The sequence below is a fragment of the Trichoplusia ni genome, unplaced genomic scaffold (genome assembly GCF_003590095.1).
Source record: "Trichoplusia ni isolate ovarian cell line Hi5 unplaced genomic scaffold, tn1 tig00001227, whole genome shotgun sequence".
NCBI classification, from domain to species: Eukaryota; Metazoa; Arthropoda; class Insecta; order Lepidoptera; family Noctuidae; genus Trichoplusia; species Trichoplusia ni.
In genome coordinates, this window is record NW_020800102.1 from 44159 (window position 1) to 54641 (window position 10483).

A 10483-nucleotide genomic window follows, 5' to 3' on the forward strand; every position below is an offset into this window, starting at 1 on the left:
CGGGCAGAGAACAATGGATCAGTTTGAAGATCTGGTTTTAACACTTTTTTACGGAACAATAAAAATGTAACTTATTTTTCTAATAGAAACTAGAGCTGTGGTTATTTATTTAACTTTATAACAAGTGTATGTTATAAACGTAGGCGATACATCTTTAATGTCAAGTGTACGTAGCAAGTACTGGTAAGCGGGTTAAATTTACAGTTAGGTCATACAGAATACAGGGCCTTAATTCCGCTATTCACAGGGACCGATGAATGAATGGAAATTTGAAATGAATTTGAACTATTATGTTGGCAAAATGCTTAGGAGAATACGAATATTGAAAAATTAAATCCTATTGCCATTAATTCATCGGCCATTCGACAGTTTTCAAAATACTTTTTATGATCGTGGAAAACTTACGTGTGCCTACGAAAGCATTCCTTCTTCGAGAGATTTTGACTAAACTACGGTTCGATAAAATATGAATGATTTGCAGGTTGAAAATTAAATGTTCTTTCAAAAAACACTTCCCATTAACTATCTAAAAGCATTTTCATAACGTCAAGATTGGTTAAAAATTATAATTACCTAGTCCCTAATAAAACTAAGGGCGTTATAACATTTTAATAATCAACTTCTCTAGCCAACATCTTTAATTAAAACCATGATATTTGTACAAACACAGCAATTAAACAACATACATTAACATTACTTATTTTAAGGCCAGACAAGGGCATTTTCCTGCCCCCTATGGGCTTTCTCCATATGTTTTTTCAACTCGTGTTTCCTAACGAAATTCGCGGGGCATTTCATACACGGTAACCTAAAACCTTTATTATGTCTACGTTTGGCATGCTCAGATCTACGTGACGCCGAAATGAATTTTTCCCCACAATCTTCGCATTCGTACGGCCTTTCGCCCGTATGCCGACGTCTGTGGTACACGGCGGCCATTTTGGAGACAAGTTTCGCGCCACAAATGTCACATTCGAAGTTTCGAACGCGGGTATGGACAACAGTGTGTTCAGCCAGCCGCGCGGGAGTGTAAAACCTCTTTCCACACCATTGGCATTGATGAGGTCGGATGTCCATATGTATCCATAGTATGTGGTTTTTGAGCTGTGGTCTGGAGTTGTACGTTTTGCCGCAATGGTCGCAGGTGAAGGTGGCTGGGTCTCTGATGTTGGAGCGTCTATTTCGAGGGACAGTTTGAGCGTTGGGCTTCGCGTCTGGTTCACACTGGGACCTGTGCTCCCTGTAGCATCCTCTGTTCGTGAATTGTACTCCACACGCTCGACAAGTCCTGACTGCGTGCATTTGTGAATGAGTTTCGAAAGACGCGTGTCTGGGGAATGTTCTGCCGCAGTCCGAGCAAGTCAGAGCGCCGGCACTGTGGGCCTTTTTCACATGTTTCTTTAATAACGCTTCAGACGTGCAAAGTATAGGACATTTTTTGCAAAGATAAACCTTCTCGTTATGTACTGAGGCTAAATGATCTTGCATCTCTTTCCCTCTAACGAAGACCGAGCCACAGATTAGACAAGCTTCTTTATGGCCACTGTTTCTTAAATGCATATTTAAGTAGTACGGGCTCAAAAAGCCTTTCCTACAGTCGGGGCAGGAGCAGGCGGGGCCTGTGCGGGCCCCGCGCGGCTTTCTGTCCACAGTTTTCTTTGTGACGCGATTTTTTAATCTGTTCAGTATAGTTTTTGGGTCACTGTTGGTGTAATCTTTGAACGTTTGGATGGAGAGGTCCGAGTCTTTCACAAATGCGCAGACTGATTTGACGGGGGATGTTGCTGAGGCGGGTATGGTGGCCAGGTTGATGATGGCTTTCCGCCATAGCTTTTGGGAGTTTCGCACAAAGACGCGGAACTCTTGCGCGGCTAGTGCTGTGCTGGCGCAGGCGACGCACGCGCCGATCGGTACGAGGGATTCCTCTTTCATCTGGAATGTGATAAATAGTGTTGTCAGTAATAAAGTTCGGGGAGATTTAGGTTTATTTGAAGATCAGGTTACATTTTATTTTCGATTTCATAACCCGTACGTAGCATTTCTAATAGTTCGTGTATATCATTGCACTACATTTTGAAGAAAAAATGAAAAAATAATATTCCCAATAGGTGTACTGGTTAATTAAAATTAATTAATATTTTAGTTAAAAACGTTTATTAAGCAGATTCTCGACATGGATCAATAATTGCTATTATATTAAACTAAGGCCAATATTTTTACATAATTTGATACTTATACCAATAACTTATTTTATGAATAAATATTTTTAATACCATAGTAGACCATTCGTATTTTTTTTTCTCAAATACATATTGGCTGAATTGGAACACGCAGATATATTGAATTTAAAAACTAAAATCTACACGTTTTTTGTCAAATCATTAGGCATCGCTCACATTTCTGTAACTTTACAAAGGACGTACTGCGTCCTAAACACTTGCAATAATATTATTTTAACATGTGATAGTAGGCCTATAGGTAAAATAAAATATAGGTACTGAAAAGTTAGAAAAAGACAGTTTTTAGAGTAATAGTTCTAGATGGTTCTAGATGAACAAAGAATACTTTATCAAACTCTTTCGCGAAGTTTTTCCGTCACCATAAACCAATATCACACAAAAATAAACTCAACTCTTTCTCTTGCATCTTAGTTCCTCGGCACTGTATGCCTTAGTCTTCGGGTAATCGGGTTAATCTCTCTCTTAGCCGGCATCACGTCAACCACCGAAAAATGTACGGTCAAGTAATGCTTTTTCAATTCACAAGGTCTCACGAATCGAGCCGGACATTGCTCGCAACCATGCTTAAAGTCTTTCGCGCCACGATGCCTCCGCTTAATATGATCGAGACGCCTCGATGACGACAGGAACCTATCACCACAATGCTCGCACTCATAAGGCCTCTCTCCAGTGTGGATCCTCAAATGTAACTGGTAACCTAGCTCAGTCCTCAGCTTCGCTCCACAATAGCACTGGAAAATTTGCCTCTCCGTTTTATGGACAGTCTCGTGCGATTTCAAATGCGCTAACGTAGAGGTGCGCTTTCCACAAATCTGGCATACGTAGGGCAAAACGTTGAGGTGTTTTTGGACTATATGTATTCTTAACGAGGGTTTTCTGTTGTAAGTGACGCCGCAGTGATCGCAAGTGAATTGCTGAAACTGGACCGAGGGACGGTCGTTAATCTTGCAGACTTTCTGATGGTACTTATAGCATTTGATGTTCTCGTAGCTCAGATTGCAACAGGTGCAGTGGAATAAGGAGTGGGAGTGAGCGTGAGCTTTCAGAGCCCTCTCGTTTGTATACGCGTTGCCACAGACATTGCAATGATGTGGATTCTCGCCATGATACTCATCCATGTGTTGTTTCAAACCTGATGTATCTTTGAACAGCTTATGACAGAAGCTGCAATCGTAAACTACGACTTCATGGTGAGCTTCGAGATGTTTAGCTAGCTTTTTCTTCGGTACAATAGTACAGCAATGTCTACAGACTCTGTTCAGCGTATTCCTAAGATGTATATTCAGATATTCAGGTCTGGAGAACCTTTTGCCGCAGTCGGGACACTTGCAGGCGACGTGGACGCCGTGCGAGCGCTTAGTTCTTCTCTTCCGTTCTCGTTTGATCTGATACCCGTTATTCAATCTTTCCACTGCATCTTGTATAGTGGGAACCCTATCTATTTGGTCTTTAACGATTGTGTTTTCCTTCTGACAGAAGATGAAATACGCTTTGTCTTCTGGTGTTGGCGGGTATATGTCGGATAGGGTGGCGGAGGTCTCTTGCCAGTGGTGTGCGGACTGCGCACAGAGGTTCCTGAAGGTTATGGCTGCGATGGTCTCGTCGGAGCAGCGCCTGCATATGCCGCAGGGCAGAGCGGGGTCCAGCTCCATCTGAAATTACGTTTTCAATCAGTCCGCTCCTCTTGTTTGTTTCGGTAAGTTGGCAACTTTATTTAAGATGTTGAGTCTTTGGTTTTGGTATTTATGGTTTATGGTTGACAGATATAAAAGGATCGAGATAGGTAAGTAGTAGCCTTTTTGGAAAATCTCTCTAGGGGAATAGTTTAACTATCTTTTAGTAAGTTTTAAACGGTAACGGGTGACTAGGTTTTAAGTAAAACAGAATTGATTTTAAGACATCTTTATTAAAAAATAGACTTAGATATTTACAATAACATTTTAGTTTCAGTTTATTTTCACAATAAAACAATTTCAGGCATAATTTACAGTTTTAAAGAGCCATTAGTAGTAACGGGACGTTCTATAGACGATAGACTAGCCTTAATTATTTTAAATATATAGAAAGTGCTGCAACTAGGATATTTGCTATCCAATACAAGCAAATTAAAATAGTATTGAAATCTCAGATAGTATTGCAACCTGTGACTCCTGGCTATACACGCCAGTCGCTTTGTTAAATAAGTCAGAGACCAATAATTTATTTGTTTCCTTTGTATCGTGACGTGCAATGTAAAATTACATATGTATATTTATATATATTTTGGAAACACAAAGATTTTGAGTATTAAAGAAACGAGGAAAGAAATCCTATTATTTATCCTGCCTTGTCGCCGAAGGTATCAATTTTATCAATGATACGTTTTGTTTCAAGAGTGCGTGACTTTGTATATTTTTAAAAGCATAATAGGGATGACGAAAATTTTTTTTGCAGTGTCCGTCTTGTAGTTTTTGTATAATAATGGATACGTATTTTTTTATTTGTCCCGCAAACTTAAATTGACCAAATTACAGTAAATGAAACTTACGCGTGACGTCACGATTGAGTATAAATTTTACTCTATCGTTACGTCACAAGCCTCTCCTAAACTATAAAGCAGTTAATCTTTGTCAATTCTAGTTTTTCTGAAAAAGGAAAAAATACGTGTCTCATACCTTTCAATTATCTAACTGAGGGACTAATGAGATTTTTTCTTTTTATACCCAGTCATCATCCCTATTCGGCCATATTTGTCCTGTTTTATGCCAAAAAGGTGATAATGGTGATTGTTGAATATCGAAAATGTTACAATTTTGTGACTACTTATGTAATTATGGTTGAGTCACGCACATTTCTAGGGATTAAACGACTTATAACGGACTCAACCGGAGTAATTATTCTACCGACCGTTCCCTGATAAATACACGCGTAAAACTTATGAGTTATAATTATGAACGAAGTTATTAAAGAGACTCATTAATACTTTAACACTCAGGCCTCATACCCAATAATATATCTTTCTTTTTAACCATAACTAAATTCAATTTCTTACTCTCGTGCTTTTTTAAATGCCTCTCATAACCTCTTCTAGAACTAAACATCGCACCGCAGTGGCAAACATGCCTATCCATGACTCTCAAATGAGTGTTGCCATGCTCAATCAAATGCGCTTTACTTGACAGTCTTTTTCCGCACTTGTCACACTGAAAAACCCAACCAACCGTATGCCTTAATTTTATATGCATTTTTAGGCAATTCTTTTTAGTGTAATTTTTATTACAATAGTCACAAATGTATGAAGATTTGATATTCTTATGTTTGCTACAGAATTTCTTGTGTGACAGGAAGCAGATGCCGTTTGGGAACTTTTTGCCACATCCACAGATCATCGCTTCATGTTTGTTTGTGTGTTTGTTTAAATGCGCGGCACTTTGGAATGTCTGCCGGCATTCCACACACTCTTCTGTACCCCTAGAATGTTTCAATTTATGAGTTAACAGAGTCGATTCCTTTTCGAAACTCTCCGGGCAAACCGTACAAGGGAATATTGGTAAGTCGTGTGACTTATAATGATCAACGAAAGCGTTCATTTCGAAAACTTGGAAACATTGTCCGCACATCTTCTTATTCAAGTTACTTATGTGTCTATTAAACGTGAAAAGATCGCGAAAAATGACTTTACATTCGGTACAAGTCATTTTGCGGTTCTTGTCTTCGCTTTGTGGTGAAAATCTGTCTTTCTTATCATCAGCCAATCGGTTTCTATAAACCATTTGTTGACGGAGTCTAATTTTGAAACAGCTAAGCGCCTCTTTACGCGACGTTATTTTCTTAACGGGACATCTCAACGTATCTGTATAAGTCCTAATTTCTTTCCCGATTTCGATATAAAGGTTTTTGGTCTTGTGAGACGTTGTCAGATCGTTCAAAAAGTCTGACATCTCGTTCCAGCGTTTCGCTGACTCCTTGCACAGTTTTATAAATGGTATTATCGATGTTAAGTCCAGTTTGCACCGGCCGCAGAGTTTGTTAGGCAGCGGTAGTGTGATCTCGACCTAAAACAATGAGTTTTTGGTCTTCATTTTGGAGTTTTTATGCCAAAACTTAAATGAAAACGTTGTTTATTATTTGCATTATGTGTACAGAGGCGTAAGGAACTATTTAGCAATTATCTTGTTTAATAAGTAGCTTATTTTCTTAATTAGTATTTATTTTAATTTTTTAGAACAATTCTTTAGAATTGAGAATAGTCTTAATACCTGTGATTCAAAATAAATTATTTATACTTCTACGTTAACAATTCTCTCGAATTTACATTTTAAAATTTACTCTATCACTATACAACATTTTTACTTTAATCATTATTGCCCAGATATCCATTTATAAATGTATAATACATAGCACTTCTTAAATTATCACAATTTTAACCACCTATCAAATGGGCTGATTAGGTTATAGGCAATATCTTAATAAAAAAGGGCCCAAACAAATCCTATATGACAAGAACCCCAGCTCAGCTTGAAATTCAAAGAGGACTGTATTTATACAAATGCCTATGCCTTGTCCCAGTTATAAGCTGGCCTGATCAGTACCAGCTGTAACGAGAACCTGAAGAATGATATCACCAATGCTGTACGCGTGGCTGAATATTGCCCTGGTACTACCTCCCACTAATATTATAAAAACGCAAGTTAAATGTATGGATGTTTGTTCCTCCCCCACGCAAAAACCACTCAAAGAATTTAGACGAAATATGGTACACAGGTGGTTTATAACCAGGATGAACACAAATTTTATTTCGATCTTATGATCCCGAGGGATCATTTTCGATTCGTAATGGGCGGGCCTGCACTCAACAGCTAGTGTAATGTACATAAGCACTCACGAAAGATTTAACACATCAGAAAGAGGGTAGTTTTTTTTAATTTCCTCACTTATTCCACCATTTTCCCCCCAACGGCGTTCAACCTTGGAATCTGAGGAGTCGTCCCATCATCCTGATGTTTCCTACTATGATGCAGCAACCCCCGACAGCTGCTAAACTTCTGATGACACACATTACACTCGAATTGCAACAACTGCTCTTTGCCTTCACCATGTACCGCATTGACATGTTTCTTCAATCGGTACGGCAGTCGGAATCTCGCCGGGCAAAACTCACAAGCGTGTTTCAGAACGATTTCCGAGTCTTTATGACATTTCCGAACGTGTTCTGAGCGTCTAGAAGACGCTGAGAAAGATTCGCCGCAGAATTTGCAGGTATACGGCCTTTCTCCTGTATGCAGTCTTAGATGCTGTATATATCCTAGCTTGGTTTTCAGAATGATGCCACAATGCCCGCATTGGAACGATTCTTTCGACTCGTGCTTTTTCACGTGAGTCGTCATGTGGGCGGCCGCGAGTAGCTTCCCACAGTAAACGCAAGGTCTGTGTGTGTTCTTCGTGTGAACGATCTGTATGTGAGCGGCGACAAACTTCTTGCCAGCGAATGTCTTGTTGCAATAGTCGCAAATGCATTCTGAGTCAGTACTACCCCGCATGCCAACTTTAATACTTTTATTATTCCTTCTATTTACCGTAATTGTGACCTTATTTTTGGTCTTGTGTGTATCTAAACGCGTTTTATCGAGATTACAACATCGCTTGACGTGGTAATGATAGCATTTTTGATTTCTGAATAACTCGTCGCACCCAGGACAGGTTTTTGGGGTATGTACTGAGAGATGGGCGTAATACGCGTGTGGGCTTTGAAAGTTACGTCCGCACTCCCCACAAGTGCACGCACCAGACGCATGGGCCTTCGATAAATGCTCCTTATACTGTTTGTAGGACCTGAACATGGCTGGACACTTCTTACAGTCATACGGCTCCCTATTATGAGTCTCCTGTAAATGCGTGATCAGTTCTTCTCTGGTCATAATTTTAGCGCAAATATGACACGCATGTTGGTTATTGGACGACTCCTTCAAATGTTGGCACAAATGTTGGGCATACAGAAACCTCTTACCGCATCCAGGACACTGGCACTTATGATTCTTTATATTTTCACAGCGAGTCCTCTTTTTGACTTTTGGGGCCTCTTTCTCCTCCTGCTCGGTAACTGTGATCGTGTTATCTGTGAGGATAGCCATTATTTTTTTGTTGGTTCCTTGCGTTGGTATGCTGTTGAGGAGTTGGATGGTTGTGTCCCATTGGGAGTTGGCCTGGCGGCATAGGGTCCTGAAGTCCGCTGCCTGGAGGGCCGATACCGAGCATAGGGAGCACAGCCCTAAGGGCAGGTCTTCGTCCAGCCGCACCTGCAAGCACCGGACTAGTCAAACGGCCAATAACTTGTATTCTTCGATATTCCCTTCTATTTATATTTTAGATTGAATTTTTCAGTTATTTTAGCAGAAAAGTGTTATCATCCATTGAGAGATAAAATGGAACAATTACATTTTGAGTGTGATTAAAGTTTTTTCTATTTGTGGTTTACCATCTCAAAATGTATCATAACTGGTGAAATTGTATTGTAAGCTCACAGCCTAGTAATGAGTTCATTTTAAGTGTGATATAGAATATCATTTTTAATAGTCATATGCTGCATAGACTTTAACTGTGTTATTGGGTATTACTAGTACAATAAGTTTAGTCCCAAGGATTAATAATAACTCAGTAATGATTTACTCCTGTGTATAAACCGGGACAAGTTTGGGAACCAATCGCAGACTTTAATCATGAGCTGATGTATTGAGTAGATTTCACTTGGCCACCTCCCCAATAGCTCAAGATTAATTGCTTGGGTCCCAATTTGAAAACGAATGAGGGAACCATTATCAATCATAACAATATAATTATGATTTGCTTTTTTTTGTATAAATTAAATTTGAATTATATCAACCAACATAAGCTCGAAGTTTCTAGTTTTGAACTTGATAATTGGACCAAATTGGATATAACAACTATGAGATAAGGCTTAGAATTCATGCTCTGAACTGCAGTGGTTCATAAAAAAACCTGATAATTTTGGATAAATATTCCTATATTAATAAAAATAAAAAATTGCCCCTAGTACTAGATTCTTTGTATAAGTTTGGATTATTGTTTAAGTCTAACAAGACCGACAAGGTTTGAGAAAACCAAAAAGCAGCGGAATGTAACACCTCTTTGTTAAAAGTTGGATAAAAATAATTCTCAAGTCCGTAAATTTGTTTCTATTGTGCTATTTCCTCTCCTGTCATACTTAAAATGTTGAATTTGAAAATAACTTTATACCAATTCACAAAAAACGATTAATTATGATTAGAACTCCAACTTTGTTTTGATAAATTTGCGAAGAAAGCTACAACCAAAAATTTCTCAACTATTATATTATACATCGATTCAAGCTTAATAATCTAGTTTTCACTATTTCTTCAAACGTATAATAGGCTATCGTAATAAGTAAATTAATTAAGTGTCTAACCTATTTGGTAATTACACACAGTGACGTCACGCGATCGAACTTCGTAAACGCGACGCGACAAAAGAGAAAATATTTTCTTAACAGGTTTTTAATTATTGTTTAAAATAAGTGGGTAAAATCGTTTTAAATTATGAAAAGACCATGTAAAATGACTAAAGTTCTTAAAAAGCTACAGCATTAAACGATATGATAAAAAATATAATTCATTCGTCCGATCTCGGACTCAAAGTCCGCCATCTTGCAACCACCGCGGCGGGAAGACGCCGTTCCGTTTTGCACAGAAAATAAACAAATCGTTTGATGCTGAGCTTTGATAATACGAAAATTGTCATACCTCGACTCCTGTGATTACTTCTAGCAGTTCCGCGAGCGTCACAGGTTTGTCTCCATCCATCATAACTGTGTCTTCTAAATGAACTTGGCCCTCCGTCGTATCTCCCATACATATTCGGCATCTATCCGAGCCATCGCCACGCACTATATGGGATACTAAAGCCTTAATATCTACTTGCCGGCTCATTTTAACAATTTTTCTTCAATTACTGATAGTATTTGTTGCAGATTTGCAAGAAATTTTACTGTAAATTCTGTTCGACACATGCGTCGGCGTATTAAACTTTGACGTTTTCTGTAGGGATGGGAAGGTGAATGAACCAATTCATAATTTAGTAATGACGTTTACCTTTCTGCAAATCGATTTAAAGATCAATCGATAAGTTATTAAAAAATATTAATGTAATTTCAGTGTGTAATATATTACTTAGATAGTCTTTTTATTAAATATTCTAAAACTAAAGAAAAACATATATTGCACTTAAAA

General features: G+C 38.5%; 2 protein-coding genes across 2 annotated transcripts; both read right to left on the reverse strand.

The window, feature by feature from the left end:
- Window positions 1-429: 429 nt before the first annotated feature.
- LOC113507241 (zinc finger protein 91-like) lies at window positions 430-10412 on the reverse strand. The gene is made up of 5 exons (XM_026890111.1): window positions 9998-10412; window positions 7157-8515; window positions 5897-6274; window positions 2774-3892; window positions 430-1932 (listed from the first exon to the last, which is right to left on the reverse strand). The coding sequence occupies exons 1-5, from the start codon at window positions 10181-10183 to the stop codon at window positions 703-705; spliced, it is 4272 nt and encodes a 1423-aa protein (XP_026745912.1). The 5' UTR covers window positions 10184-10412; the 3' UTR covers window positions 430-702.
- On the reverse strand, window positions 4888-9991 carry LOC113507247 (zinc finger protein 417-like). Its single transcript, XM_026890127.1, has 2 exons — window positions 9664-9991; window positions 4888-6274 (listed from the first exon to the last, which is right to left on the reverse strand). Exon 2 carries the CDS (start codon window positions 6158-6160, stop codon window positions 5204-5206), a length of 957 nt encoding a protein of 318 aa, XP_026745928.1. The 5' UTR covers window positions 6161-6274; window positions 9664-9991; the 3' UTR covers window positions 4888-5203.
- Window positions 10413-10483: the final 71 nt, after the last annotated feature.